Here is a 25,550-nt window from a genome sequence, read left to right as displayed (position 1 = left end):
TGATAAGTTACATGCTGGAACAAGAAGGAAACACTGATGTGAATACCACAACAGAGTAGTTGACACAGATGATGCAGATGCTTTCACATCACCCGAATTATAGCGATATGACATTACGTCAATAACCACCAACACCCTCCACAACATGCTGAGAATAACCACCGGCAATGTCGTCAGACGATGTAGATGGATTGACGGAGTCAGAAGTAACGCCCTGACCCTTGCCATTGCAAACAGTACCGGTACCCGAACCAGGTGTGTAGTACTCAGAAGTTGTACCGCCAGGGTACGCATACTCAGATGAACACGACTCGCCACTGTAAGTCTCACCAGAATATGAACCGCTGGTGTAAGAACCAGCACTATAAGAGGAATTGCCGTAAAAATCAGTTACGACGGAACAATTGGACATAGCCTCAGATGTAGGAGAATAACCAGGCATTATGTTCATGCCAGAACGCTGACCCATCACCGATTTGTCATGGTTGCTACTCGAATTAGATGAAAAACTCTCAGATAAACCATTCACACGAGGTAGTACCTGCCCATTACCCGGGTATACAGCCTGCATAGAAGAGTAAAGGTCACCCGAATGGGAATCTGATGTAACACGATCCATACTACTAGTCGAATCCATGGAACACATAGGCCGCATAGTTTGGTAAACATCAGGAATACCAACGCAGCCATTACCATAACGCGGCGATTGATATTCAACAGACTTAGAAGACAGAGGACCCATACCAGATGGAGTGACGTAACCCATAGGATCCTGATTCATTTGCATCAAACCAGACGATTCAACGTAACCGCCATTTGAATAGTCATTGTAACACATCATCTTGGAAACACCCTGAGTATAGTCGCCGTTCATGCCATAATTCATATCGGAGTACAAACCGTAGCCATGCAAACCATAACCATGGGAAGAAATATCATATCCAGAACGACTGCGCTTTATACCACTCACCTCAGAACGTACCGCAACAGGTACATAAGTAGGTAATGGACGACCACGCTTCTGTAATATGCGATTACGTTGATCGCGACGTATACAAATGCGCTTATATTGCAACGGATTCACGTAAAACACGTACTTAACAAACGGATCCTCTATGTTATCCGAAGAACTGTAACTCATCGTGATGTAGAGCGCTATAGCTGCATCCAAATGATATAAAAACACAACGACAAACCAACCTTACAAAAAGAATTACAAAAATAGAACACCGTATACACAAACAAACACACAAATGAACCGTATAAACCCTGCAAACACAAGATACAACCCAATTATACACACGCTACACAAATGTAATGCAAACTAAGTGAACACTAAGGAAAAACAAGGTAATCCTAACATACTCCCCATACAATCATAAAGCGACGTCCAATTAAGCAATTTAATAACACAAACAATTAACGAATAATACCAAGAAGAATCACACACAATCGGTTAAAAGCTATGCGAACTACAACAAGTATATGTGTGGACATATATGAGTCAGAATGCGATGAAAACGCCAGACAACATAATAACACTTTTACCAACTAAATGGACATATATAAACATAAATGGCGGATCAAATTAACGGGAGAATCATACTTAGTATAGTCCCTAAGCAATAAGAATTACAACAACTGAATTCAGTTATTTTAGGCCTTACGCAACATGCAAGTGAGACCACAGGCGTGCAAATGAGACGGCATGGTCAAAATATTCATAAATGTGACCAAAATAATATATAAAATATGTTCACGTAATAAACTTCAATAAATAAACCAGATGTAGGTAATATACAAAGTCATACGTAACAATACACATTAAATGGGCGATTACACATCCAAGTAATTTAGTCATAAATATAACAACCATGAACTCACTAACCATAAAATGGTAATATAATAGAGCAATAAACAATGATATTGATATATTTAAACATAGGTGTGTATAGATGATATAACACAACAACGTACAAGAAGCGTGAGTATGTTATAACGCCAACATTAGTAAAATATTGTATAATAAAGAACAATATCATACCAAAATGTATCAACAGGATGAGAACAAAGAGAAATTATGATAACACAAAATTCATCATGGATTCCCTAAGTTATGAAACAAAATCTAGTAGACAAAATATCGTCCACACAATAAATGTAGTATTGATAACATTACAGCGTTATCTATACGAAATTATAACCCTAACGTACACGGAAGCAGTGGCTAGGATGGGGCAACCTATCGCCAAAAGATTAACAGCAAAACAACGTCACCGACCAAATAAAAACAATTAACACATCCAGCAATATACATCGCCTGTTATGGATACGTCGTGGAAGCATCAATATAAGGAATCTATGTTTTAATAAATACAACCCATCAGCTGGATTAACATAAAATACACATCCTGCGAAAATGGCAAACAGAAAACCAATATCAGTAAATCTAAGAGATTTGCAAAGAATACTGAACGAAGGGAAACCTGAAATGCCAAGGTTCTCAAGCGGGGTAGCAGGTAACAATGAAGAAGATGATGAACGACAACAAAATGCATCATTCGGACCAACAAGAAATAAATCAGGCAGTACAAGATGGGCTAATGAAGCCGTAGAAGATGATTTCGATCCCATGGGAAGTAAGGAGACACCCAATGATAAACCTGAACCGGATTTCAGCACAGTAAGAAACACAGATAACGAGTTTGCAAGGAGCGATTCTAAGGGAAGATCGGGTAGCCGGAATTCCAGACAGGAAGAACATGAAAGGAAACCAGAAGATGATGTATGGAGAAATACAAATGCAATAACCATACAAGAAGATTCAGCAGAAGATGATTTCTGGAGAAGACCAAGTAGCAACATCAGCAGCGATAAATCAAGACGTGACGATTGGACCGCGAAGGAAGATGACGATATGTTCAATAGAGCGACACTACAAAGGGAAAATAGCGGGAAGAAACTGTATGTGCCACCCTCAAGGAAATTTGATAACGCATTTGGAAGTGATAACTCATCAGAACCAACAACATCCAGATTCAGCTGCCTAGATACAGGATACGATATGAGGAGCACAGGATCAAGTAACTACGAGTCGTCAAGAGCTAAGGAAGTGTTCTCCATGCAAAGAAGAGATTCAGATTCCAAAGATTATGGAAGCCATTATAGTAACGACGCATTCAAGGATCTCAATAGGGAAAATTCGAGATCCTCGATATTCAAAGAACAACATAAACCTGGAGCTTACGTACCAATAAATAGACGTACTCAGGCACAAACAACAACAATTACACCCAGGAATTCAACTGTACATGATATATTCCTCAAAGCAGCGAAGATCACAGAAAGTAGACCTGCCGAAGATAAAAAGAAAGTGGAAGCTGTAAAGGATGTGCAACAAAAGCCATTGTCACAAGCTGAACTACTGGTACAACAAAAAAGACAGGCCATATTACGCCATAATCGCATGTATGAATTCAAGATGGAAACTATCCAACAAGTGGAAACATCAGTCAAAAATATAATACAAGGAGTTGATGTTGATCTTGACACTATAGTACCAGAAGATGAAGAGGAGTTGGTACCAGCAGTGGTGGCATGCCTAGTAACAGCCAAGGCATGTGAAGAATGTAATAACATGGAACAAGTAAAGAATATGTTCAACAAAGTTGCACCACTTCTTTCCATACTCAGAGAAAGAAGTGAGCATGACATCACAGGACCGCTGCTTACAGAAATGGCCAAAATCATATGTGAATGGAAATTACCAGCAATTTCAACGTCAGTCTACCTAATAGAAGCAGTGTTTGACGCACTGGTGCAAACGAAAGTAGTGACAACAGATACAGCAATACAGTGGATAGAAGATGTGCCAAGCGAAGTACCAGACAGAATCAATGTAATACTACAGGTATGTTAATGAAATAATGACCCCGAAATAGAGACCTATACAAAGGTCCAAAGAAGGGTCTATATTAAAAACCGCTCATTTAGGCCATATTGCAATAGCATAGTGGTAAAGGCGGGTGGAACATATACACGCACAAACTAATGCCTCGCAGCTGCTAACATGGAAAAAATGGATAAAGGGAGAGTCTATAGAAAAAACAGAAGCAACACAAGAAGCAGAGTCTGAAGATGAAGAGGAGGAGGAAGAAGAAGAAGACATTGATATAGAAGCATTGGTACCAAAACCTGTGAGAATCAGTAAACCAATGATGTATTGAAATTGAGACAATGCACCATAACAATTTTGAAATTAAATATGAATTAGATATACACCAGAGTAACGCGTTCAATCGATGTGCTGGAATCCCAGCGCACCACAGAACGCGACACTAAAGTATAAATAATACAACAAATTTTCATAAAAATCAAAGAAATATACAAAATGAGCGTACTTATACATTTGTGCCGATTCATCGGCGTAGTAAGTGGCTTCGTAGTACCAGTTGTAGGAGGGCTACACGCAGCGTCAACGGGAAATGTAAAACACGCAAACTACTACCTAAGAGCACTGGTATTCTGGGTCATACTGGACAGAATCTTCTCACCAGTGCTGTTCGCACTGCTGGGTATAGTGTCTGACTCACTGTGGCCACTCACATTCAGTATACTATCAGTGCTACTAGTAACACCAAGATCAAGAGCATTGGAACTCGCAGACAAATATACAGTCATGGCACTCAAAAACGGACTAGTCACAGTAGCAACAACAAAGCTGTGCGAAGTAATGGAAATTATCAAAGAACAGATAGAGTCCCTTATATGCACTGTCAGCAGTGGATGCAGTAAAAAGGAGGAATGAATAAAAAGACACCTACAATAATGCTATCGTAATAAGTGCCAAATTAACGTATACAGGCACTGGATGGAGGTGTTAAAATAACAGTATAAGCATACAGAAATTTTAATTTTATACACGCTAATAGCTGTCCCGTATATATAAGACCCAGATTACACATACCATGTCTAAAGTAGCAACGAACTGTAACTGTATCAAGCATATAGCCGATGTATGTATACACATTTGAAGTGCTAGCAATAAGGTAATATAATATAACTACACACTAGCATATAACCGAACGGATGCGACAATAAGTATCAACCGTGCGAAACCGTGCTACGTAACAACACACCAAAATAATAACAAAGACAACGTATATATAATAAGACAATACAAAAGGAGTGTTTCTAATTAATGTGTAAATAGTTGCAATAGATAGAATATACACAATGAAGGTACCAAGGTTCCGTGCACATCGGGAAACAAATGATGCAAAAAATCATAAAGAAATACATAAAAAAGTACCAGCATACGATATAGATGAATATGGAAAGCTATTGTCAGTGGCACAAGAAAAACCATTACCATCACATCTGGAAATCACACCAGGAGGCTTCCTAAGAAACCTAACCTCAGGAGCAAATCAAGTACTTAACGAAATAGCAGATCTGTCTTCAGGACCGTTCCCAACGACAAATGATGGAGCTAAGATGCAACCATTCCTATCAACACTGCAACCACAAGTGCCACAGGTAATGCCGCAAATGGCAATGCAACCCGCAGCGGGAATGACGCCACAAGCAGCACCAGCAATGGCACAAATGGCTATGCAACCACAAATGCCAAATCAAGCACCGATAATGACAGCAGTGCCAACATTGGCTCAACATATACCAACAGGACAACCAGGACCACAAATGATGGTACCACCAGAAATGGCATCGCAACCACAGGAACACGCAACAGCAGTCATCAACGAAGCACTGAAGAATACATACACAACGCCGTCGATGTTTACGTCCAAAAGCGCAGCACTCAACGCGGAATATACCATGGGTATCGTCGTAGTATGCATGGTAGGAGTGTTCCTAATTGCAGGATGCATAGTAAGACTGCGACAAAGAAAACAACAAAAAAGCAAAAATTGAAAGCATTAAATGAATCATACACACAGTGTTGTCTAAACGACACTACAAACAACACACTATTTGTAATAGGTCTAATTTGAATAGATAGTTACAACATACAAATGTACGAACAACCCTGGATATGTAGATATATAAAAAACTTCGCTACCAAAATACCACTCAAACATATCAAAATACTAACGTCTAGGTCATCAGGACCAGGTGGACAAAGTGTAAATAAGGTATATGCCACTAAATATACAAATAAGAAAACGTAGTCGGAAACTAAAGTACAAGCAAGATTCAATGTAGAACAGGCATCTTGGATGCAATCTGAAACCAAAGATAAATTCAGGTAAATCCTAGAAAAGACAACTACAATATGTAGACAACTGTTTAAACAAAGAATTACGCAGGCAGGAGATTTCATTGTTGAATCCGATGGTTAGAATACATATAAAGTAAATACAGTAAGACAGAATTCGCAAGTCAAGAACAAAATAAAAAAGCATGCATAAATAAACTAAATGAAGCAATAACAAAAGCTGAGGTATATTAGCAATATGTACATAAACACAGTAACAGAAATACGAACCTGAAGTACAACTCACTTTCCTAGAACAAATATATAAAAATAAATCAGTACAACAAGTGAGTAGAAACAATAACTAGTATATAAACAAACAGATTGAACAATACTATAAGAAAAGAAGAGAAGATAAAAGGAAAGAAAAGAGAATAGGACATAAAACAATAACGGACTTTTAATATTAAGCCTAGAACTGGGTTAGACATTTGCTAATGTACATAAAGCAACAGCTTAAACGCCAGGCTGACGCTCACGAGGAGCGCACTTAATAATGTCATCAACACGAACAATAGTCTCAGCAGCCTCAGTAGCAAGACAAATCTGAGATAATTTGGACTTCAGACTCTCATAAATACCAAGCTCTAACATGTTGCCAACACCGCCACGCTCAATGTCTATACCAGCATATATGTTACCACAAGCGTGGGCAGATTTCAACTTGCTTATGATATCAGCGGAATCGTAACCACCATTAGCAAGAATGTACTCGGGTAACTTAAGCAAAGCGGCACCAAAAGCCTCAACAGCCAAACTCTCCTTACCCTCAATAGTCTTAGCATGCTCAAAGATAGCAGTAGCCATCTCAAGCTCAGCACAACCACCACCACAAACAACCTTACCGTCACTTATAGTCTCAGCAAGAACTGCCAAAGCGTCGTGAAGTGAACGCTCAGCCTCATCCAAAACGTGACTGGAAGCACCACGTAAAACTATAGAACAAGCACCGCCACGAGCACAACCACTAAAACGAATTAAACGGTCCTCACCAACCAAAATCTCCTCTATCTTGTCACAGTGACCCAAAGTCACACTCTCAGGAGTATCAAAAGTACTCACAATCTCACCACCTAAACACTTAGCCAAACGCTCCATACCGTCAAAATCAGAATGCTCAATAGCCATCACACCAGCCTCCTTAAATAACTGATCGGGATAATTGTAAATCAATTGACGATTTATAAAAACATTGCAACCATGACGCAATATGCGATCGACCTTGTTCTTCATCTTCTGCTTCTCACTCTGCTCTAAAGCGCGAACCGATTCAAAACTGTCAACATTAACCTTAACACCATAAATCTTCACCTTGTCAGTGTCCATAGGAGTATTGGCAATCAAAACCTTGCAGTCAGTCATAACCTTAGGCTGACCAACACCAATACGCTTCTCTAAAATAAAACCTTCCTCTAGATAAGAATCCTTCAAAGAACCACCTGGCTTCTTCAATATCTGAATTAAACTCAAATTAATGTGAGATGAAGCGTCCTTCACACTACTGGCACTAGAGTCAATGTCACGACTCATACGTAATAAAGCATCGACAGCCAAACGAGCAAAATGAGATTTCTCCAAACGAAGTAACTTAGACGATAAAGTAGTGCAAGCTATCTTAAATAAATCAGATTCAAATTTAGCAGGGTCGGATTTACTGGAAAAGGTTATCTCCTCAAGACGCTTACGAGCTACCTGTAAAGCACGACGATAACCAATACAAATCAATTGAGGATGAAGACGCTGCTCTAAAAGCTTCTCAGCATTGCGCAATAACTCAGCTGCAAGAACAACGACACCAGTAGTACCGTCACCGCAAGTAGCATCCTGCTGCATAGAAACGTCAACCAATATGCGAGCTGCAGGATTGTTCAACCAAACAGACTTCAATATAGTGGCGCCGTCATTAGTTATCACATTCTCACCGCGAGGACCGTCCATGTTCATAGGCTGTAGTAATTTGTCCATGCCTTTAGGACCAAGGGTGGTCTTCACCAAATCACCAACAGCTATAGAACCAATGAAATACTGCATACGAGCAGTCTCACCACGGTCCTCCTGAGCACCGCCCTTCAAAATATCAGGAGTCACCTCACCGTAAAAATTAGATGATGCCATAGTGTGTTATAATAACATGTAAACAACACATCAATAAACAACTATAACAAACAAAAGAAAAATACAATACTCAATTCAATATAAAAATAAGTAATATGGCAACCAGAAGACAAGAAAAAACTATATTATAAACAACCTTCCAACCCCAGCAAAATGAGACGGCGTATACTCATCAATTGAGTAACATTAACTCATGTTACATGCTATCACAAAGATAATTATATATAATAAAACCAATAATATCCCTAGACACCATCAAATAACCAATAAACAAGATATTAACAAGGAGAACACCCATTAAAATACAACGCGCATTGCATCATCAGTACGCACTGTCCAAAATACATGACAATAGAAAAGGTCCTTAAGAATCTATAAAGGAACGTCAAAAAATAAAGTATACTAGACAAAAAGAAAGTTAAGACTAATCTATCCCAAATGTGTTAACGTCAAACACAAGTACACGATATGATAAACAACTGTTTGTTATCTACATCAGTGAAGCCCAGAAACACTGAATAGTGTCTAATCAACAAATCCTAAACATAACATAGATGGGAAAACAGTTTAACATGGGAATGTACGAGTAATCAACACATGTGCCAAGATTCCAAAATATTCGGCAACCTAGCTATGCATAACAACTATAATAAACGTGTTTCATACATTGTGAAACAATAGTATATAAGGATACTAGTGAAGCACATAGCAAGTGTGGTAACACCCATCACCGCCACATACAGAAACAGAATAAACAATGTATATTATACATAAAGAATAACATATGGAATACACACCGACTTGAAATGTAACAAGCAAACATATGTATAAGTACTAAAAAATTATTACACGCATCTACAGGGTGGTATATCAAGCGACCAAAATAATAAATAAAAGGTGTGTAAACAATGTTAAGGCATACACACCATCAGTAAAGCATAGATAACATAGATGTGTATGTAAAGGAGTTATCAAATCTAACCCTGGCACCAAAGAACTAAAACAGTGGGAACAAAAAGGAATTTTAAAAACAAGGAACAAGTTTCGATTATAGACCTCGGAAACATTAACTGAGATAAGTAAAACCTAGAATATAACGAAATTAAAGGGATAAAACATACAGGTTACATAAGGACATACGTTATGGGCCTCTACAGATAAATGAATATATAGCGCACAGCGCTGATATATACGAAGCAAGAATATCAACAAATTCATAAAACAATAGCCCAGGGAAGATGGCAATCAACTATGCATACCCCGTAGATACAAGAAGCCATCAGTATGCTGATGATGATACAAGGCAATACCGAAGTAATACACGAGATATAAACAACATGGGAACGAGAAATAATGATACAAGAATACATAACAACGCACAATATGATGATGTGGAATGCGTATGCGGAGCTAAACAACATATGAACAGAATACAACAAGATATTAAAAGAAAATATAAACAAATAGATGTCGATCATACAAAAATTAGACAAAGATACGAGGAAATTAAAAGGAAAGAAAAGAAGCTACATGAACTAGAAAAGGAGTTGAATCTGAGAGATGAAGAAATGAAGAGTTATAAAGCATACCTACAAGGAAAACAACAAAGCATAAGCCATATGCAACAACAAAATGAATCGACACAAAGAATCCTTATGAACAGATTAGATGAATGCGCACTACTAGAGGAAGAATGTAGGAAAAGATTACAAGATTATGAAGCAGGATTAAATGAACTAGGAAAAAAAGAAGCTATGCTTAAAGATGCATCAAGAGCAATCAATACTAGAAAAGATGAAATAGAAAGAATAGAACATACACTAGTCATAGAAACAGAAAGATTAAAGGGTGTAAGAGATCAATGCGCTACAGCAAAAGAACAAGTAACACAAGAAGTTAAACAACATAAAAGAAAAATAGAAGAAGATATAGAACAAATAGAGTCGCAAAGAAAAAAAATTAACGAAATGGAAAATATCTTTATAGAACAAAAAACAGCATTTGAAGATTACGTAAGATCAAAAAAAAGAGAATTGGAACAAAGATTTAAAGAAGTGGCAGATTCAAATGATGCAAACGAAACTATAGCATACGATCTTAAGAAGAAAGAAGAAGCACTCAATAAAGAATCGCAACGCATCAATATGGAACAAGAAGAAATCAGATTGGCAAGAGATAAAATCAAAGCAGAATGGGATAAAGTAAACGAGGCACTAGAGGAAATTAGAAATGCAAAAGCCGAATTAAAAAGTATCAAAAGGGCATGTACAAGACATAAGAAAATGTTAGACGAAGAAATTGAAAATCAAAGTAGACAACTGCACATATCAACAAACGAACAGTACCATTCACCAAATACACAAGAAGCTTACAGAGATATCAAACAGGCAGAATTGGAATTACAAACAAGAGCGAAACAAGTAGAAATTGCAGCAGAAGAACTTAGAGCAAAACAAATCGAACTAACAGAATATGCAACACAACTTAAACAAAAAGAACAAATGCTAAAAGAAAATGAACGTAAATTAGAACAGTACCATAACGCATTAGAAACGAGAGAAAAGGAACTTGAAGAACTGCAAAATGAAATTATGAACACAAAACAAAAATCACAAATATACGAAACACAAATGCAAGAATATAAAGAACAAATCGCAATGCTAGCAATAGAAAGAAATAGCCTAGAAGGACAAAAGGCACAATTCGAAAAACATAAAATGGCAAAGGAAGCTGAATTAAACGCAACAAGACAAAGATTAGAAAGAAAAGAACAAGAATTAGATGCAAAAATGGCAAGATATAGATCACTACTGGACTCACAACAACTGGAAACAAGAATAGAAAGTATGAGAGCAGCGAGAAATAATGCAACGAAACAGACAAATAAACCGTTCTCAATACATAACAAGTGAGGCTAAAATCTGGGATTATATTATCGCCATAGAACAAGTATAAAATAATCGCATAATATACAAATTGCATCGATGATGCGTATTTTAAAACTAATTTTAATATGCTCTATAACATTATAATGCGATGGCAGTCACAGAGAACATCAATGTCTAACCTTATACACCAGCGTAACGACGCAATGCCGCAACACGCTCCGCAGGCAACGATACAGTATCACCCAGAAGCTCAATAACACGGTGTACAAGCTCTTTCTTAGCAACAGTGTTACTGTATAGACTCTCCTCTTTACTGAATAAGTGGCTGCGTAACTCCTCATCCAATATAGCACGTAATACAGATGTATAACGGATACTGCGCAATAATAACTTATAAGCCAATTCACGAAAGTCAGATAGTGGAAAACGAGAAAGGCATTGGATCATAGATCCAGTTAGGTTACAGAAAGAAGGTAAATACTCATCATTCAGACCAAGGTCAAACATAGACATCAAACAATATATCACAGATTTTACAACAAGCTCCTGAGATGTCAACGATATTATATCCAACACTTTGCTGTAGACACTGTCGTCCAAATGACCTGACATGTACAAAGGACCAAAACATTCAACAGATGAAAGGTAGGTACCAGTAACGGTATTAGGGTCACCACGCTTAATAGTATCAGAAACAACGGAAGCAAAATTACTCAAGTCATCGGACGTTAAAGCACCAGGATAACGAATAAGGGATAATAGGAACTTGTAAGAAAAGGGTGCAACCAACTTGTCACCAGAATCAGAAGAAGATGGAGATATAGTCGATAAACAACGAACTATAAAGTCACGAGGTAACGCACCAGCATCATGCAAACGCTGAATTAATAAGGAATGACGATCCAGGATCTCAAGACAGTTCAACATAACCAAACTGTCACCATGGAGAAATATTTTAAACATGCTCCCATAAAGACCAAAAGATAATAATGCCCTGAATGCATCACAAGATCCACTCCCAACCAATGCACAAAACTCAAATATACGAACGGGTATTATACCGTCAGCATCAACAAGAGTTAAGGCATTGTCCAAGTCACGTAAACGTGAATCCGTCAAAATAGCAACGTCATGTTTTAAAACCTAAAGATAAATACATAAAATAACAACGACTTACAAAACATAAAGCTATGGAAACATCCTCAAAAATACTATACTCAGTGTCAAATAGAAGTCGCCAAAGAAGGCCCATCAAGTGGGCATTTGAAGTGCCTAATTTATATATACATACAAAAAAACAACCTACCGCCATTAGAAAAGTAAAATCTGCATTTTTTAGCAAATAGGGAACGAACTGGAAGTGAACTTGTAACCAAACGCTGAGAAAGCAATTCCAATACCTACGCTGTTTCACGGAAGATCATTGGACCAACCTGAGGATTGCCAAATAAAGCATTTAGACGCGGAAAGTCTAGAATCTCATCTAAAACGCGCACGAATATAGTGCCAGGATACGTAGAATTGATTGGTCCAGAATATGAAGAAATGTCGTCAGAAGGATCAGGAAAACATTCGTCACCCAAATTAGAAAGGTTCAAAATAATATCCTCAACAGATACCTAGGATTAAATTATACAGTACACAAAAAATAATAACATACCGAACTAAGAAGCTCAGAAGTTGCATCAGAACCGCCACCCTAATGTGTATCAGACAAGAACAATAAAAAAACATACGGATAAAAGAAAACGACGTAATAAAGCAATATCAATAGTCGTCATTATATCAACGTTTCAAATCTGCCTTCTTGCGTAATAGCCGCTTGTTGAAATCGGTGTTCTGTTTTTCAAAATGTTACACATACACAATAGACATACGCGATACTTAGGGTGACGGGTGTCGATAGCAAAATCAGGATCTTTCAACACACGAGTAAACCTATTGTCATCAAAGTTTGCCTATGAATCTTAATCAAACAAATGTATAACGTACTTCAAAACCAGGCTGCTGAACACGCGAAGAACGAGCGTCAAAGTCACGATCCTGAAATTGTTTAACCCAAAATAAATACAACATACATCATCGGGATCATTGTCCTCATACGCCAAAGACTTCTTAGACTTCTTGCGCTTAGAAGATGGTACCTTCCGATCCTTAGTCAACGTTGCCTTGACCTCCTCCAAGTCAGGGATGCCCTGAGACGCACCAAATGATATAGTATAATTGCCAATCGTAGCCTCAACAGCGCCATCATTAGACTTGATTTTACCGCTAGATTCTTCGCCATCGCGAACAAGCTTCTTATACTCCTCGACGTCAACCGATTCGTCATCAGAGGCCAAATATTCACTCAAATCCAACGATTCGAGGTCTTTCTCCTTGAATCTATAAAAAAATAAATTAATGCACTAAAAACCGTACCTTTTAGTAAGCGTCTTGAAACGCTTTGCCGATGGTAGATCCCATTTACACTCAACACGAGAATGACGAAACGCAGAAGTAGTCTCAGCAGGAGGCTCATAATTAGTAGGCATCTCAGTACATTCAGATACAGGATCACGCTCAAAAACAATGTCATCAGGAACGAAACGTAAATCTAAACCGGCAAAGGCAAAATAGGCCTCAACACCATCCATCTCGTCGTAAAGTAACTTGGCGTGATTGACACTGTCAAACTCAACAATGCCGTAATAATAACGCGAACGCTCAAGCTGATATTTGCGCAAAGCCTCCTGACGAGCTGTCTCATCAAGCTCAGCATGACGAACATCATCACACGCCTGTAATCAATACAACAAAACTCAACAAAAACAAACAACTGCAGGACCGTGAAGACGCTCATAATCAAGTCGCTCAGCACCAAAATCAGAAAGATATATAGCAGCGCGCTTTACACAAGAAGTGTGCATAGAAGATAAAGAACGAAACATAGTCTCAAACAAGACAAACAAGTCAGATGCACTAATGTTCTCCCAGTCACAACCAACTACCGCAATACGCTTGCTTGCATCACCCTAAACACATCTCAAATCACAATATCATGCACCTACATATTCCAAAGTACTCACATCTTGATACACCTCAAGGTTGTGTTCAACGTCAGGGGACTCAACCGATAACTCAGAATCACTCTCAGAAGATGATGCATCCGCATCAGAAACATCACCTACACACCTTAGTACATAACATTAAACAAAATAACCTATAGGACGACCGAAAGGGTCGATCTTGTGAATAACCTTGCGCGACGCGCTGTCTGACTCAAATAAACGAGCGAAACGCTCATCAGATTCAGGCTTCTTAGCACGAGGCACACGCTTAAATCTAGCGGTAGGTATAAAACGATCGTCATGCTCCATTGTAATAATTAAATTTAAATGTCTAATTGACACACCCAGCTACTGAGGTGCAAGGTTGGGATTCAATATTTCTCCCAATTTTTCACAACTCAAGCTGCCACTCTGAGAATACAGCCTTTGCTGCTTCTTCCATTGCTTTAAAGTGGACAGAGAGTGGTCTTCGTGATGACAAAAGCCACAAGAATTGCCGTTGCGACAACCTTTCTTCTTGTTGTAATAAAAAGCACAAGGCTTGCAAATACCCTGTAAATGTAGCATCAACTGAACGTCAGCACCTATACTAGATAAGAAAACATATACAAAGCAACGAACCAACTTGACAAGAAGGTAAACCTTCAGGAAGGGTAACAGAACGACGAGGTGCCTTAGTAGAAACTGACGAATCACTCTCTTCAGTCATCAGCTGAACCTTGCGCATAATCTCATCAAAACTGTTGTCATTCGCAGATTGAGTGTCCATAGAGTCAATAATGTGAGTTATCTCATCCTAGAAATTTCTCAATGCAAAGTAAATAAAACGTACACCAACTGTCCGAGATCGCGATAATGTGTATGGGTGCTCCGAACTGGAATCTTGAGATGTACTCGCTGTAAAAGAACTCAACAAATCCTCAGCAGCCTCTAAACACTCCTCACTAACAAGCTCATTTAGAGACACAAACACAGTCTTGCCACGATGCAATAACTCGCGCTTCACACGTAAAGCAACTAGCTGCTTCTCCAAATGTGCACATTGGTACTGTATCAGTTGATCCTGTAGTGAATTAAACAAGAAAAATCATTAAATAGCCAAAACGTATGGAGAATATAAACCCAGATAATCGATTGCAAGAGTGGCTCTATACAAAGAGAAGCAAAATATATTGAAACGAAAATGACATATATTATAAATTCATATAAACTATAGGTCAAAGCAAATAGATACTCATCAATACCTACCAATGCCATAATGTGAGCAGTGGGCATCTCACTTGCCTGGAAACACAACTCCTCCTTGTGCCGATTACCACGCAAAGACTCAAACGAGCGCATAGCGCAATCCAAAGATGACTGAGGTGACGTCAGTTGATCATCGTTATTATGCATCGCCATTGATAATACAATCGTTAAAGAGGCTGACGAAAGCAAAAATGGGCTGCCTCCAACCCAAAATTGAGGTAAATCTTCAATAATTATTAAGACACAATTAAGCACAATAAAAATCCATACAATGGATAAATCAATCACTTCAGAACAAATAATGGCAACGCCAAAAAAAACGACATCAACCCAGAATCCACAACGAAGATATAACAACGCATAATAAAAGTATTTTTTAGCCGTCTTTAATACAGAACTCAAATTTGATTGTGCATCCAAACATATGTGATATACCAATCCTATTTATATATACAATATACGTGCCAAAGACTGCTTCAACCGTGCTTTTCTGATGCATCTAAAACCACATGATACATGACGCAGTAGTAACCAACCTATGATACGACCTAATTGACGATGCTATAAATATATGATTTCAAACTTATTCAAACCATACCTGAAGCTGTAATAGGCGAGAGTGTAAGCCTTTAATACCCAATGACTGTGATAATGTGCAAAATATACAATAGACAAACTTACCCCTGATCTATACGCTTCAGACTCCAAAACACGAGTTAAACGCTTGCTATAGCTATACAGATAATTAAACACGAAAAAGCAATACGTACGAAGGTGACGAAGGGTTGAAGGTGCCACGAGGAGTATACGCGTACACACGAATTGTAGGATATGGCTCAACTCGCTACACACTATTATACATAAGTTAATCACAACAAACCTCGTCAACACCAATACCACGGGATTCAGTAAAGCGGGGTGATAGCGGTATAGCAGACAACGTCGCGCCATCAACAGCGCAAAATAACAATGGCACGTACACAACGCATACACATACAAACAAAGTGGATATTAATGTGCTCATGACGCCACAAAAGGCCCTTATCATCGTGTTACAAACTAATTACTAAAAGCTAAACGGTCTACAACCGACCATGGGGTGACTATGATTAATACATAATTTATTTAAAATAACGAAACATTAATGAAGGCATGAGTATACCGCTATAAAGGTGAACTATAATGGATAAAGGTAATGCAGTTCTTAATACCAGAAACACCCTGACAATGGAAAACGACATCACATACCTAATAACACACTAAAGTAACAAATATAATAAAGAAAAGGTGCACTTAAACTTGATAAAACAAGAAAATAATAAATGTGTGAATGTGTTAAAGTGAGTCTGTAGTATTCCGCACATACGCGCTTCAACAACATGCCAACACGCGTCGTCACTCACAGTTTTAAATACACAAAATAGCATAATGGCGAACTATATGAAGAATGGGCCAATTGCACGAATGATTAAATTGCCACAAGGGCATTATAGAAGGGTAGGAAATAGCGATGCGCCAGACTTCCTTAAAGATGTAAATCTAGGGGAGCATATATTTGAAGACCTACAAGCTTGCTGTGAAAACACATGTTTTGTTAACGAAGATGAATATGCAAAACTCAAACCAAATTCAGAACTGTTCACCGATGCCTGTGGCGAAAAATTACAGGAATTGACAGGAGCAGATGACGCGCAACTATTCTACGATGCATACAGCAATAAACTGGCCCCAAGCGTTAATGAAACTGGTGTACAGACGTCATTCGAAGTAGAAGATAGAGTAGAAATAGCAGTGGCAACCACTCAAGAACATATTGAACAACAGGATAGCAATAGAGGAGAACAACTACAACAAGATGAACAACAAGATCAAGACACCAAAAACGAACAAGAACAAGCCAAAGATGCAGCACAAGACCGACCAAGTGCTATGACGGATAGGTTGAACCAAATGGGAATTACTATGCAATTAGATCCAACCAATCCAGATGTATTTAAAAATAACGGTGTACCAACATTATTCTACACCAAAGGAAGGATTAACCCTACGCTAGTCATTATCACGATCGACTACGAATTGCAAGTTATATACATGTCCAGAAATTCAATTAATCGATTCTTCCCAATCAAACTCATTAGTAGACTAGTAACAAGCCCAGACATCATACAAGAAGAGTTCGAAAAACATATAGAAGCGGATAGAGAAATTAAATTGGATAATACTATACTCATCAATGCAGCCAACTTCACAGACTCAGTAGCCATACAGTTCCCCGACCCAATATTAAAGGATAGATTCACAAGTGATCTCAAACAACTAAAAGCTGATATAAGAAACCAACATCAATGAATTAACATGGAACATGAACGTAAACAAGGATGCTCTGATCTAGAGGCATTCATCGTCTCAAAATACGATCCTTTGCTGGCAATTGTTAAGGAACTCAACGAAAATTTACAACACCTCGAAAGAGGTAACAATAACATAATTAAAATGTAATGTATTACGTAGAAAATCTGAGACTAGAACGCCGAATAGTTAACCTCGAACAACATGTAGCCGGCACACATGACAGTAACACAAAGGACATCCAACCAGCAGGTTAGTAGATCAAGCGAAGCTAAAAATACATAATAATCTAGAATCAATTCACACACTTGAAGAAGAGTCCGCACTTTCACCTCCATGGCTGTTCAGCTGCCAGGTAAGCATACACATAGATACACATACAATCAACAGATCGGTACCGCCATTTCTACATTACAGGTGCTGCTAGAGTTCGATCCATCGAATACTATTGAACTAGACGTAGCAACATGGACAAGAGAGGTATGATCATTGGTTTATCCATCAGACAATGATGCTACAGGAAAATATCTGGATTTCATTGATGGAAGAGATACCAGGTAATTACATACGGAAGATGTTTATATGGAAATCGTAGCAATTGGAGAAATCAGAGTCGACTTAAATGAAATGGTTAACCTATCCTCAATGAGAAGAATAGGTAAATTTACATAATATATTATCAACACGTGTAGCGCGACGCGTTTTAATGGAATTGTCACAAAAAGAAGCTATGATCGTGCTGAGGAATGTGCCAGGAAAAACGGAAGCAACAACAAATGCTACGGCAATTACACTGGTAGCAATCCTGGCGTCAGCAATGGCAGAGGCGTGGAAAGTAAGCTACAATAATATATATAACAGCGAGTAGAAAGTTGAATACAACACACCCCAAAATATGGGAAGAGTATGCCTTATATTAGAAGGTAAGGAACCATTAAAAATATCAACAGAATTAGGTGAAAATATCGGAAGCCGCCTTAGAGCAGGCAATAAAAAATTCAGAATAGAACCACTCAATTGAGCATTAAAAGAACTATGATGATACAAAAGGAAGTATATATTTAATGCAACACATTTGACTAGTATTTATACCAGGCATTTCTAACCTGTTGCCGCAGCTAACATGATTAAAATATTTTTAAAAACACAGGCAAATAAATGAAACAGCAGAGATACACTCCTTTAACTAATGTAGCGATATCTTATAGCCGATAAAACAGTTAACGAACGTGAATCTCGAGACCCGAAATACCCCAAGATTGCTGAATGGCATCACCTTCCAATGTGCTACCGAATTCTATAAACATGGTGTAAACGATTATACAAAAATAACATACCTAACGTAAAACGTTCAGCACTGTGTGGAAGAGTCACATCTATTGGTACGGAAAATTTGGAATCAGGAGTATCATCTAAACGTTGTTAACGACAACAGAAAATAACGTACCTCCACAAATGTTAATGCCATAACCTAAATTCTGAAAATGGGACTCATTCCAAACATATTCCATAGGAGAAGACGCTGAGGTGTTGACCTTCATGTAACCACTCTCACCAGACTGCAATAGTATAAACAAATAATACCAAGAAGTACCCATTGATCAATAAAGTGAAAATTTGCCCGCAAACGTAATTCACGATGAACAGGAAGCTCAATAAAGGTCTTCTGAATCCAACCCTAAAAATATGTAATGTATAAGAAAACAACGTACCCTGCCAAAATGCTTATAACCACCTAACATCGGAATCCCAGAACATGAAGAAACGTCTATCTTCTCCACTGTAAATTATACCGTCAACATGAAGCCCAAAATGTAACCAACCTGTGCCATTCCAACCTTTAGAATCGGCAAAATCCTCTCGCCAAATCATCTTAAACTGCGATACACCCTCAACCAGTAAGTCGCCACCAAAATCAATAGAACTATCACACATTCTATTTTTTCCAAAATGTATAACCAACCGGACTGATAGATTGCCCATGTGAATCGATATATTATGCTCATTGTTCATAATAAGCATAGGTTGATTGTCAGCGTTGATCGAGAAGTTACCAAGAGAATCCACACCCAAAGAATATTTAGAAGGACCTTCAAATTGAATCAATGAACGATCACCCTCATCACGTGAAATTGTTAAAACAGGAATAGTCACACCGCCACGAGCAACGGCCATACGAGGCCGAGGATCATCCACCTCAATTTTCACATCGCGAACATTACAAGAGCATAACGCATTAATGCAAAATAAAAACAAATAATCAAACAACAATATTATCATCTCATCATTTGCAATGGCTGTAATTAGTAAGGTTCATGCTAAATGATAGAGCATGTGCTGCAACACATCCCAGACACTCAGCACACAAGAAGGACCAGAATCACCCTCAGAAGATAGAAAAAATCCATCATAAGAAGAAAATATAATGGGAAGAGCTTCAACCAATGACATGCTCCTATTTACCTAAGGAATAATGTATTAGATACACACATTACATACCTCTGGAAGGAGAGGTGTAGAATCAGATGCCAAGGAAAACCCATCATATACCACTCTCAACTCGGTAGACAACCTTACAGGTTCCTACACATATATAAACAATGTTAAGTAACGGAACATACCTTTCTGTGTAGCAATGATAAAATATAATTTACTATCATTTTGCGATTGAAGACGCACAGCGCACGCCCATCGGACCCTGAAAGCAAAATCTCGTCATGGTCAACTAAAAGACCAATCGTTTCTCCCAGGGTAATATCACCCGTAACGGTATAGTAATCCACCAAGGGCTGAATATCTGCGATCCTCGTAGCTCTATGCAAGTGACATCCACGGAGGTGTTTAATGATGTAACCAAGGTAACATCTGGTTGTCAAATAACCCATGGGAGCGTCCCTTTTGGACGACCAAGTGATAAGACAACGCGACCTCTGCGAAAGCAACATTGCGAGACCATCCTTGGCAGGGGAATCTTCACGTACTCTGTATATCGTGGATACATCTTCCCTTCTCGTGTAAGATTCACAAGAGTCAGACAAATTCAATTGAGCTCTATTAAGAAGCAACCGCAAAACTGCATGTTCATCCAAACATCCAATAAAGTCCTGGAGATCGGGATTGTACAAAAGCGCAAAATGCTGACCTAATAAATATAAACGTATTATAACCAAAACGTACCATAAGCAGCCATAGACATTAAGCATATGTACAAAGGTGCGGTACTGTTTATGACAAGGACCTAAATTGTCTATACGTTACATGAAAAATATGACGTACCCTCCCATGAGAATGCAATAAAGCCTTCACAGGCGTTATGCCTAACATGTAGTCAATGTCACGACATTCTATGCGACGCATAGGAGGTGGGAAAGAGTTTATAGCCGCAGTTAATGTCGAAGCGGAAGACGACACACAGTCCCGATCATCGGTACTCCGAAGGCAACGCGACGATGCACTCATAATACCCAAGATGGGCAGAATGACAACTACCCTGTCATCTGTAACTGTAGTTGCGATTTACGCAAATTAACTTAATAATAGGCGCAATATTGAAGCAATAGTGAGGGTACCCCTGCCTTGCACTCCAGAAAGGCAACGAGTCACAAAATCTTTTTCCGCTTTCCAAGATGAAGGAATATGATTATTTATTTAAAATCATTATCATTGGCGACAGTGGCGCAGGGAAATCTTCCCTTCTACTTCGATTTGCGGTGAGTCAAATTACACATCCATAACATCACACAGGACGACACTTACAGCGAGTCATATATGAGTACCATTGGTGTAGATTTTAAAATCAAAACGGTTAAGATTGACAACGTGACCATCAAGTTACAAATTGTAAGATATCTACGCTAAAAGTTATATTCGTGCAGTGGGATACCGCAGGACAGGAAAGATTTAGAACCATTACTTCTACATATTACAGAGGAGCACATGGTATCATAACTGTGTACGACGTCACTAGTCGTGTATCATTCGAGAGTGTAAAGAAAACATGGCTTGTCGACATAGAAAAGTACGTTCAGTGAATGAAAATGTAGAGGCAAACTATTGTAACGTTGAACATAGTCGCATAACAACTTAACCGTATAATATATAACGGAGCATATTCTTTGCAGGTACTCTAGCGCAAACATATCGAAGCTCCTAATCGGAAACAAGGTTGACTTGGAAGATTCACGAGCTGTGACATACGATGAAGCACGAGAATTCGCGGAACAAAACAATATGGATTACATTGAAGCTTCAGCTAAAACAGCACAAAATGTAGAAAAGGTATTTGCTCACCCTATTCACTAACAAATGTACAGGCATTCGAGTCAATTGCAAGAGCTCTAAAAGATAAAGCAACCAGATGTACCACTCCAGTAGCCGCTGCAAATACCTTTAACCTGGGAAGTACAACTCGTGTGTCAACAAACAGGAACATGTCCGACAAGTGTCAGGAGGTACCCGTTGTAGGACCCATGGCAGCGCCCTTTAGCAAATGCGCTTAAATTGGTGCATTAAATTGGAAAATAGTGTTCAAACATTTTTTGTAATTGTATTTTATAATGTGTTACACGTTAGGCTAATTAATTCTTTATAACAGTGCGCGCTAACTCCAAAAATGGGTGTATAGTCAAAATGATTAGAATCACACGATGTCTCAACGAGGCGTTGAACAAAGCAACATCTACCCTTTCGATAGATGAAGTAAGAGCTAGCTCTACCTGAGTAGTTAACAACACACAGGCATTGTACCTGGCTAAGGATGCCGGAATCGCAACTAAACAAGAAATACAGAAATTAATCATATCATCGCCATCATTCTCACCGGTTTGTGTAGTATATGGGCAATATTCAGCTGTAGAATAAATCCCCGTTTCTAATATCTAACTTCTTCGAAGATAAACGTAAATATCAATATTTCGACGACAAAAATACCGTCGGAGATGATAACTCTATAAACCTAGACCGTCTCATAACATCGCAACAAACTTCGGAAATTACAAATATCGATAGAATCATCGCAGAGAAAACTAAACCCGAGTCGACCCTTGTAAGCTCCCTCATATATCATTAGAATCTTCAGGTCTTCTGGTTCAAAGGTAATCGGTGGAATGCACGGGCTGAAGGACATGGAACGTGTATGCGATCAACATCGCGAGTTGTCATACAACGTGGAAGTGGCCTCGTTAAGGTTAACGGAGAAGAAGATTTACACAAGAGATGGCCCATTTTCTACAACAGGTAAAGCAGTGTTATATTGATCACAGATCAATCAGAATGGACGTATTAGAGCCATTTTATCTTGCCGGATGTTGCGGCGTGTATGATGTATTTATTGAAACCAAAGGGGGTGGTATCACGGGACAAGCTCGATCTACAAGACTTGCCATAGCACGTGCTCTAGTTGAAGCTAATCCCACGGTCAAGCACTTCCTTGAATGTAAGTGGAAAAGAATTGTTAATGACCTGTATACAGCTGCACTATATGAGGATATCAGGCAGAAGATGCCTAAAATGCCAGGAAGAACAGGTGCGCGATCCTTGAGGAAATGGAGAAAGCGCTAATCCAACTTCATTACATCATTGTCAAACTAGCATCGTATAAGATCTAGCGAACTCTAGAGATGTGCTAATATAATTAATCGGAGTTACCCGTGCATGTTATACAAGCCTAGTAGTCAGCGTGTTTCATAGAGTGGCATCTTAGATGAATTCAAAGCTGATCAAAGAAACTATTCCGATGGATGGTTTTTTGCGCTTTTTATTGAGAGATTCTCCAGAAAGGATCGCTTGTTCAATTCTAAAGCTAGGGATTCCGCATAACCTATATATTTCGATGGAGTCAAAGACTTCAAATCTGTATTGTTGCCACAATTGTCGGATATTATGTCCTTCATAGTCTCCTTAGAAACACAACCTGTACGTGTCAAACTAAGCATTTTCTCATAACCGGAAGCATCACCTGTCATCCTTAAGTGGATTTGAAGAGGCTCCGATAATACTACCCAGTTAGCATCCAACTCTTCAAGCGCACGGGATTCATTAACAGAAATGCGAGAAAATGCTTTCAATATACTCAGATAGGCCAAATAAGAATGACAAAATGCAACGCCAACATTACGCAGCACCGTTGAATCAGACAAGTCACGTTGCATTCTGCTATTCGGCAGCTTCGTACTGAAATAGTGGAAAAGAGAATTTGCCAAACCAATGTTTCCTTCAGCGTTCTCCCAATCTATAGGGTTAATCTTATGTGGCATAGTGCTACTTCCAACTTCGCCCTGAACCCCCCTTAATTTGATGAGATCGCTGAAATCAATATTTAAGAGTAATCAGCTACCTACTAAGAAGTGTAAAGCCACATGTCCACACAAAGATCCTTCAGGATGGTGTTCACTCGCGAAATGTGGTCAGAGACTTCAGAAATATAATCATGGCATTCAATCTGAGTTGAGTAATCTTGATACGACAAATGCAACGTGTTCTGTAGATGATCTTTGATATGTCATTAATACAAACCTCAACAAAATCCTTAGCCAAATCTGGCCAATTTTTATCCGGAAACGCTATCTTATGGGCATTAAAATTACCTACAGCACCACCGAACTTAGCCATGTAGTCAATCTGTACGTGAATAAACTGCAAATATTGTATATTACCTGATCCAAATATTTACAGTATTGGCGCGAAAGACGATGCACATAAACGGCAAACTCTTTGCCAAAGGTAGTGGGTGATGCAGGTTGGCCATGCGTACGCGACAGCATAGGCTTACCAGCATTCTGCAAAAGTGTCAACTGACAATTAACAAGTACTTACTTCTGTGGCAAACGTAGCCACCGTCTCTATGATCCGAAGAATTGTTGGCTTAATGACTTTTTCTATGCAGTCACGAATACCCATAGAATATGCCGGACTATTTATATCTTCACTGGTGCAAAACATATGGACCCAAGGCTCCAAAGATATTAACTGAGGAAGGCCACTGGATTTCAATTTATCCTATATATACTATCAGCTACATACAATAAACCAACCCTAATGTAATACTCAGTAGCCTTTACATCATGATTCACACGCTTATCTATGGCTGTAATAGATCCCATATCATCCGGTTTGAAATTGCAAATCTCAGATAAATAGGCTGTAAAACCAATTAGCACTTTATACGTCAAACTTACCATCAGAAGATTCATCCAACTTAGTCACATTTGTTAAACCTTCTGATACCAAAAACCTCAACCATGACACCTCCACAAAAATTCTATTGCGAGAAAGCGCATATTCAGACAAATGTTCTCCAATAGCGGAAGAAGAATTACGGTAACGGGTGTCTAAAGGGCTTACAAAGTGAACTATAGAATCACGTTGCTCCTGCATTTTGGCTCAAAAATATATCCAAATATCATGCGATAAAAGTAGGTTTAGTATGTACAGCGGACGAAGTACCAAGTCAAATATTAAAGATTACACATAAGAAAACAGCACCTCTGCGATTACAAACAGACAAGTCTGCGGGAATAAAAAAACAATTATGCAGAGGACTTTCAGCATAAAATTAGCTAATGTTTAGGGTCTATATGCTTTTATTATACTAAGCACAACAAACTGAAGTTAACACATTAGTAA

At 38.5% G+C, this 25,550-nt stretch overlaps 18 protein-coding genes across 18 annotated transcripts; 9 read left to right on the top strand and 9 right to left on the bottom strand.

Moving 5' to 3' along the window:
• Positions 1–12: 12 nt before the first annotated feature.
• BBOV_III000920 (CCAAT-binding transcription factor (CBF-B/NF-YA) subunit B family protein) lies at positions 13–1,479 on the bottom strand. Its single transcript, XM_001611177.2, has 2 exons — positions 1,201–1,479; positions 13–1,161 (listed from the first exon to the last, which is right to left on the bottom strand). The coding sequence occupies exon 2, from the start codon at positions 1,139–1,141 to the stop codon at positions 119–121; it is 1,023 nt and encodes a 340-aa protein (XP_001611227.1). The 5' UTR covers positions 1,142–1,161; positions 1,201–1,479; the 3' UTR covers positions 13–118.
• Positions 1,480–2,289: 810 nt separating this feature from the next.
• BBOV_III000910 (uncharacterized protein) lies at positions 2,290–4,236 on the top strand. The gene is made up of 2 exons (XM_001611176.2): positions 2,290–3,910; positions 4,062–4,236. The coding sequence occupies exons 1-2, from the start codon at positions 2,420–2,422 to the stop codon at positions 4,224–4,226; spliced, it is 1,656 nt and encodes a 551-aa protein (XP_001611226.2). The 5' UTR covers positions 2,290–2,419; the 3' UTR covers positions 4,227–4,236.
• A 150-nt stretch (positions 4,237–4,386) lies between these two features.
• BBOV_III000900 (putative integral membrane protein) lies at positions 4,387–4,929 on the top strand. The gene has a single exon (XM_001611175.2). The coding sequence runs from the start codon at positions 4,391–4,393 to the stop codon at positions 4,805–4,807; it is 417 nt and encodes a 138-aa protein (XP_001611225.1). The 5' UTR covers positions 4,387–4,390; the 3' UTR covers positions 4,808–4,929.
• Positions 4,930–5,161: 232 nt separating this feature from the next.
• Positions 5,162–5,956, top strand: BBOV_III000890 (putative integral membrane protein). Its single transcript, XM_001611174.2, has one exon. It carries the CDS (start codon positions 5,236–5,238, stop codon positions 5,932–5,934), a length of 699 nt encoding a protein of 232 aa, XP_001611224.1. The 5' UTR covers positions 5,162–5,235; the 3' UTR covers positions 5,935–5,956.
• A 47-nt stretch (positions 5,957–6,003) lies between these two features.
• On the top strand, positions 6,004–6,700 carry BBOV_III000885 (RF-1 domain family protein). Its single transcript, XM_051766976.1, has 6 exons — positions 6,004–6,155; positions 6,192–6,268; positions 6,302–6,358; positions 6,386–6,463; positions 6,499–6,568; positions 6,601–6,700. Exons 1-4 carry the CDS (start codon positions 6,036–6,038, stop codon positions 6,429–6,431), a joined length of 300 nt encoding a protein of 99 aa, XP_051623767.1. The 5' UTR covers positions 6,004–6,035; the 3' UTR covers positions 6,432–6,463; positions 6,499–6,568; positions 6,601–6,700.
• A 33-nt stretch (positions 6,701–6,733) lies between these two features.
• On the bottom strand, positions 6,734–8,414 carry BBOV_III000880 (putative T-complex protein 1 beta subunit; the record flags this gene model as incomplete). Its single annotated transcript, XM_001611173.1, has 1 exon — positions 6,734–8,414. Exon 1 carries the CDS (start codon positions 8,390–8,392, stop codon positions 6,734–6,736), a length of 1,659 nt encoding a protein of 552 aa, XP_001611223.1. The 5' UTR covers positions 8,393–8,414.
• An 879-nt stretch (positions 8,415–9,293) lies between these two features.
• Positions 9,294–11,314, top strand: BBOV_III000870 (uncharacterized protein). Its single transcript, XM_001611172.2, has one exon. It carries the CDS (start codon positions 9,631–9,633, stop codon positions 11,302–11,304), a length of 1,674 nt encoding a protein of 557 aa, XP_001611222.1. The 5' UTR covers positions 9,294–9,630; the 3' UTR covers positions 11,305–11,314.
• Positions 11,315–11,435: 121 nt separating this feature from the next.
• BBOV_III000860 (Proteasome non-ATPase 26S subunit family protein) lies at positions 11,436–13,133 on the bottom strand. Its single transcript, XM_001611171.2, has 6 exons — positions 13,017–13,133; positions 12,941–12,979; positions 12,714–12,899; positions 12,587–12,680; positions 12,458–12,552; positions 11,436–12,423 (listed from the first exon to the last, which is right to left on the bottom strand). The coding sequence occupies exons 1-6, from the start codon at positions 13,059–13,061 to the stop codon at positions 11,461–11,463; spliced, it is 1,422 nt and encodes a 473-aa protein (XP_001611221.2). The 5' UTR covers positions 13,062–13,133; the 3' UTR covers positions 11,436–11,460.
• BBOV_III000850 (NUC153 domain family protein) lies at positions 13,061–14,654 on the bottom strand. The gene is made up of 8 exons (XM_001611170.2): positions 14,483–14,654; positions 14,331–14,446; positions 14,097–14,294; positions 13,702–14,060; positions 13,359–13,665; positions 13,273–13,323; positions 13,158–13,238; positions 13,061–13,119 (listed from the first exon to the last, which is right to left on the bottom strand). Exons 1-8 carry the CDS (start codon positions 14,637–14,639, stop codon positions 13,066–13,068), a joined length of 1,323 nt encoding a protein of 440 aa, XP_001611220.1. The 5' UTR covers positions 14,640–14,654; the 3' UTR covers positions 13,061–13,065.
• Positions 14,655–14,668: 14 nt separating this feature from the next.
• Positions 14,669–15,956, bottom strand: BBOV_III000840 (uncharacterized protein). Its single transcript, XM_001611169.2, has 4 exons — positions 15,579–15,956; positions 15,163–15,393; positions 14,952–15,126; positions 14,669–14,914 (listed from the first exon to the last, which is right to left on the bottom strand). Exons 1-4 carry the CDS (start codon positions 15,729–15,731, stop codon positions 14,679–14,681), a joined length of 795 nt encoding a protein of 264 aa, XP_001611219.1. The 5' UTR covers positions 15,732–15,956; the 3' UTR covers positions 14,669–14,678.
• An 82-nt stretch (positions 15,957–16,038) lies between these two features.
• Positions 16,039–16,632, bottom strand: BBOV_III000830 (putative integral membrane protein). Its single transcript, XM_051767926.1, has 6 exons — positions 16,459–16,632; positions 16,349–16,422; positions 16,260–16,311; positions 16,177–16,221; positions 16,115–16,139; positions 16,039–16,077 (listed from the first exon to the last, which is right to left on the bottom strand). Exons 1-6 carry the CDS (start codon positions 16,624–16,626, stop codon positions 16,055–16,057), a joined length of 387 nt encoding a protein of 128 aa, XP_051623388.1. The 5' UTR covers positions 16,627–16,632; the 3' UTR covers positions 16,039–16,054.
• Positions 16,633–16,986: 354 nt separating this feature from the next.
• On the top strand, positions 16,987–17,947 carry BBOV_III000820 (uncharacterized protein). The gene has a single exon (XM_001611167.2). It carries the CDS (start codon positions 17,007–17,009, stop codon positions 17,925–17,927), a length of 921 nt encoding a protein of 306 aa, XP_001611217.1. The 5' UTR covers positions 16,987–17,006; the 3' UTR covers positions 17,928–17,947.
• On the top strand, positions 17,897–19,096 carry BBOV_III000810 (uncharacterized protein). The gene is made up of 9 exons (XM_001611166.2): positions 17,897–18,051; positions 18,090–18,179; positions 18,221–18,282; positions 18,318–18,407; positions 18,448–18,484; positions 18,523–18,585; positions 18,620–18,762; positions 18,796–18,850; positions 18,884–19,096. The coding sequence occupies exons 1-9, from the start codon at positions 17,934–17,936 to the stop codon at positions 18,946–18,948; spliced, it is 723 nt and encodes a 240-aa protein (XP_001611216.2). The 5' UTR covers positions 17,897–17,933; the 3' UTR covers positions 18,949–19,096.
• Positions 19,097–19,104: 8 nt separating this feature from the next.
• BBOV_III000800 (uncharacterized protein) lies at positions 19,105–20,222 on the bottom strand. The gene is made up of 7 exons (XM_001611165.2): positions 19,891–20,222; positions 19,751–19,851; positions 19,640–19,707; positions 19,522–19,605; positions 19,375–19,486; positions 19,265–19,339; positions 19,105–19,224 (listed from the first exon to the last, which is right to left on the bottom strand). The coding sequence occupies exons 1-7, from the start codon at positions 20,205–20,207 to the stop codon at positions 19,148–19,150; spliced, it is 834 nt and encodes a 277-aa protein (XP_001611215.1). The 5' UTR covers positions 20,208–20,222; the 3' UTR covers positions 19,105–19,147.
• On the bottom strand, positions 20,215–21,462 carry BBOV_III000790 (uncharacterized protein). Its single transcript, XM_051767576.1, has 5 exons — positions 21,204–21,462; positions 21,105–21,165; positions 20,549–21,069; positions 20,427–20,510; positions 20,215–20,390 (listed from the first exon to the last, which is right to left on the bottom strand). The coding sequence occupies exons 1-5, from the start codon at positions 21,384–21,386 to the stop codon at positions 20,241–20,243; spliced, it is 999 nt and encodes a 332-aa protein (XP_051623387.1). The 5' UTR covers positions 21,387–21,462; the 3' UTR covers positions 20,215–20,240.
• Positions 21,423–22,486, top strand: BBOV_III000780 (Ras-related protein Rab-1A). Its single transcript, XM_001611163.2, has 5 exons — positions 21,423–21,637; positions 21,672–21,767; positions 21,803–21,945; positions 22,049–22,205; positions 22,241–22,486. The coding sequence occupies exons 1-5, from the start codon at positions 21,554–21,556 to the stop codon at positions 22,424–22,426; spliced, it is 666 nt and encodes a 221-aa protein (XP_001611213.1). The 5' UTR covers positions 21,423–21,553; the 3' UTR covers positions 22,427–22,486.
• Positions 22,438–23,568, top strand: BBOV_III000770 (Ribosomal protein S9/S16 family protein). The gene is made up of 6 exons (XM_001611162.2): positions 22,438–22,625; positions 22,665–22,748; positions 22,783–22,971; positions 23,005–23,162; positions 23,198–23,361; positions 23,398–23,568. Exons 1-6 carry the CDS (start codon positions 22,557–22,559, stop codon positions 23,484–23,486), a joined length of 753 nt encoding a protein of 250 aa, XP_001611212.1. The 5' UTR covers positions 22,438–22,556; the 3' UTR covers positions 23,487–23,568.
• A 7-nt stretch (positions 23,569–23,575) lies between these two features.
• Positions 23,576–25,495, bottom strand: BBOV_III000760 (putative adenylosuccinate lyase). The gene is made up of 7 exons (XM_001611161.2): positions 25,103–25,495; positions 24,959–25,065; positions 24,741–24,923; positions 24,581–24,703; positions 24,441–24,545; positions 24,266–24,405; positions 23,576–24,230 (listed from the first exon to the last, which is right to left on the bottom strand). The coding sequence occupies exons 1-7, from the start codon at positions 25,299–25,301 to the stop codon at positions 23,654–23,656; spliced, it is 1,434 nt and encodes a 477-aa protein (XP_001611211.1). The 5' UTR covers positions 25,302–25,495; the 3' UTR covers positions 23,576–23,653.
• Positions 25,496–25,550: the final 55 nt, after the last annotated feature.

This window comes from Babesia bovis, chromosome 3, assembly GCF_000165395.2.
Source record: "Babesia bovis T2Bo chromosome 3, whole genome shotgun sequence".
In the NCBI taxonomy this organism is placed as follows: domain Eukaryota; phylum Apicomplexa; class Aconoidasida; order Piroplasmida; family Babesiidae; genus Babesia; species Babesia bovis.
The sequence above is the reverse complement of the archived record's forward strand: the minus strand, read 5'-3'. Positions and strand labels throughout refer to the sequence as shown.

Bases quoted from the DNA above. Each gene is read 5' to 3' on its own strand.
- BBOV_III000920 (XM_001611177.2), bottom strand. From the start codon at position 1,141: ATGAGTTACAGTTCTTCGGATAACATAGAGGATCCGTTTGTTAAGTAC.
- BBOV_III000910 (XM_001611176.2), top strand. From the start codon at position 2,420: ATGGCAAACAGAAAACCAATATCAGTAAATCTAAGAGATTTGCAAAGA. The intron at 3,911-4,061 runs GTATGTTAATGA...AATGCCTCGCAG, and splicing joins GAATCAATGTAATACTACAG to CTGCTAACATGGAAAAAATG.
- BBOV_III000900 (XM_001611175.2), top strand. From the start codon at position 4,391: ATGAGCGTACTTATACATTTGTGCCGATTCATCGGCGTAGTAAGTGGC.
- BBOV_III000890 (XM_001611174.2), top strand. From the start codon at position 5,236: ATGAAGGTACCAAGGTTCCGTGCACATCGGGAAACAAATGATGCAAAA.
- BBOV_III000885 (XM_051766976.1), top strand. From the start codon at position 6,036: ATGTACGAACAACCCTGGATATGTAGATATATAAAAAACTTCGCTACC. The intron at 6,269-6,301 runs GTAAATCCTAGA...TACAATATGTAG, and splicing joins GAAACCAAAGATAAATTCAG to ACAACTGTTTAAACAAAGAA. The intron at 6,359-6,385 runs TTAGAATACATA...AGTAAATACAGT, and splicing joins TTCATTGTTGAATCCGATGG to AAGACAGAATTCGCAAGTCA.
- BBOV_III000870 (XM_001611172.2), top strand. From the start codon at position 9,631: ATGGCAATCAACTATGCATACCCCGTAGATACAAGAAGCCATCAGTAT.
- BBOV_III000860 (XM_001611171.2), bottom strand. From the start codon at position 13,061: ATGACGACTATTGATATTGCTTTATTACGTCGTTTTCTTTTATCC. The intron at 12,900-12,940 runs GTATGTTATTAT...ATTTAATCCTAG, and splicing joins CTTCTGAGCTTCTTAGTTCG to GTATCTGTTGAGGATATTAT. The intron at 12,681-12,713 runs GTTGGTCCAATG...GAAACAGCGTAG, and splicing joins CTTTATTTGGCAATCCTCAG to GTATTGGAATTGCTTTCTCA.
- BBOV_III000850 (XM_001611170.2), bottom strand. From the start codon at position 14,639: ATGGAGCATGACGATCGTTTTATACCTACCGCTAGATTTAAGCGTGTG. The intron at 14,447-14,482 runs GTTATTTTGTTT...TAAGGTGTGTAG, and splicing joins CCCTTTCGGTCGTCCTATAG to GTGATGTTTCTGATGCGGAT. The intron at 14,061-14,096 runs GTTTGTTTTTGT...TATTGATTACAG, and splicing joins GTCTTCACGGTCCTGCAGTT to GCGTGTGATGATGTTCGTCA.
- BBOV_III000840 (XM_001611169.2), bottom strand. From the start codon at position 15,731: ATGGCGATGCATAATAACGATGATCAACTGACGTCACCTCAGTCATCT. The intron at 15,127-15,162 runs GTACGTTTTATT...AGAAATTTCTAG, and splicing joins CGCGATCTCGGACAGTTGGT to GATGAGATAACTCACATTAT. The intron at 14,915-14,951 runs GTTCGTTGCTTT...TATCTAGTATAG, and splicing joins TTTACCTTCTTGTCAAGTTG to GTGCTGACGTTCAGTTGATG.
- BBOV_III000830 (XM_051767926.1), bottom strand. From the start codon at position 16,626: ATGATAAGGGCCTTTTGTGGCGTCATGAGCACATTAATATCCACTTTG. The intron at 16,222-16,259 runs GTAAGTTTGTCT...ACATTATCACAG, and splicing joins CTGAAGCGTATAGATCAGGG to TCATTGGGTATTAAAGGCTT. The intron at 16,140-16,176 runs GTATGGTTTGAA...ATATATTTATAG, and splicing joins CTCGCCTATTACAGCTTCAG to CATCGTCAATTAGGTCGTAT.
- BBOV_III000820 (XM_001611167.2), top strand. From the start codon at position 17,007: ATGGCGAACTATATGAAGAATGGGCCAATTGCACGAATGATTAAATTG.
- BBOV_III000810 (XM_001611166.2), top strand. From the start codon at position 17,934: ATGGAACATGAACGTAAACAAGGATGCTCTGATCTAGAGGCATTCATC. The intron at 18,485-18,522 runs GTAATTACATAC...TGGAAATCGTAG, and splicing joins ATTGATGGAAGAGATACCAG to CAATTGGAGAAATCAGAGTC. The intron at 18,586-18,619 runs GTAAATTTACAT...CAACACGTGTAG, and splicing joins ATCCTCAATGAGAAGAATAG to CGCGACGCGTTTTAATGGAA.
- BBOV_III000800 (XM_001611165.2), bottom strand. From the start codon at position 20,207: ATGATAATATTGTTGTTTGATTATTTGTTTTTATTTTGCATTAATGCG. The intron at 19,487-19,521 runs GTACTTCTTGGT...ATACTATTGCAG, and splicing joins TTCACTTTATTGATCAATGG to TCTGGTGAGAGTGGTTACAT. The intron at 19,225-19,264 runs GTATGTTATTTT...CCATGTTTATAG, and splicing joins TGCTGAACGTTTTACGTTAG to AATTCGGTAGCACATTGGAA.
- BBOV_III000790 (XM_051767576.1), bottom strand. From the start codon at position 21,386: ATGAGTGCATCGTCGCGTTGCCTTCGGAGTACCGATGATCGGGACTGT. The intron at 21,166-21,203 runs GTACGTCATATT...TAGACAATTTAG, and splicing joins TATTGCATTCTCATGGGAGG to GTCCTTGTCATAAACAGTAC. The intron at 20,511-20,548 runs GTATGTTCCGTT...ATATATGTGTAG, and splicing joins TATCATTGCTACACAGAAAG to GAACCTGTAAGGTTGTCTAC.
- BBOV_III000780 (XM_001611163.2), top strand. From the start codon at position 21,554: ATGAAGGAATATGATTATTTATTTAAAATCATTATCATTGGCGACAGT. The intron at 21,638-21,671 runs GTGAGTCAAATT...AACATCACACAG, and splicing joins CCCTTCTACTTCGATTTGCG to GACGACACTTACAGCGAGTC. The intron at 21,946-22,048 runs GTACGTTCAGTG...TATTCTTTGCAG, and splicing joins TGGCTTGTCGACATAGAAAA to GTACTCTAGCGCAAACATAT.
- BBOV_III000770 (XM_001611162.2), top strand. From the start codon at position 22,557: ATGATTAGAATCACACGATGTCTCAACGAGGCGTTGAACAAAGCAACA. The intron at 22,972-23,004 runs GTAAGCTCCCTC...TAGAATCTTCAG, and splicing joins CTAAACCCGAGTCGACCCTT to GTCTTCTGGTTCAAAGGTAA. The intron at 23,362-23,397 runs GTAAGTGGAAAA...ACCTGTATACAG, and splicing joins GGTCAAGCACTTCCTTGAAT to CTGCACTATATGAGGATATC.
- BBOV_III000760 (XM_001611161.2), bottom strand. From the start codon at position 25,301: ATGCAGGAGCAACGTGATTCTATAGTTCACTTTGTAAGCCCTTTAGAC. The intron at 24,704-24,740 runs GTAAGTACTTGT...ACACTTTTGCAG, and splicing joins TGGCTACGTTTGCCACAGAA to AATGCTGGTAAGCCTATGCT. The intron at 24,546-24,580 runs GTAATATACAAT...ATTCACGTACAG, and splicing joins ACTGTAAATATTTGGATCAG to ATTGACTACATGGCTAAGTT.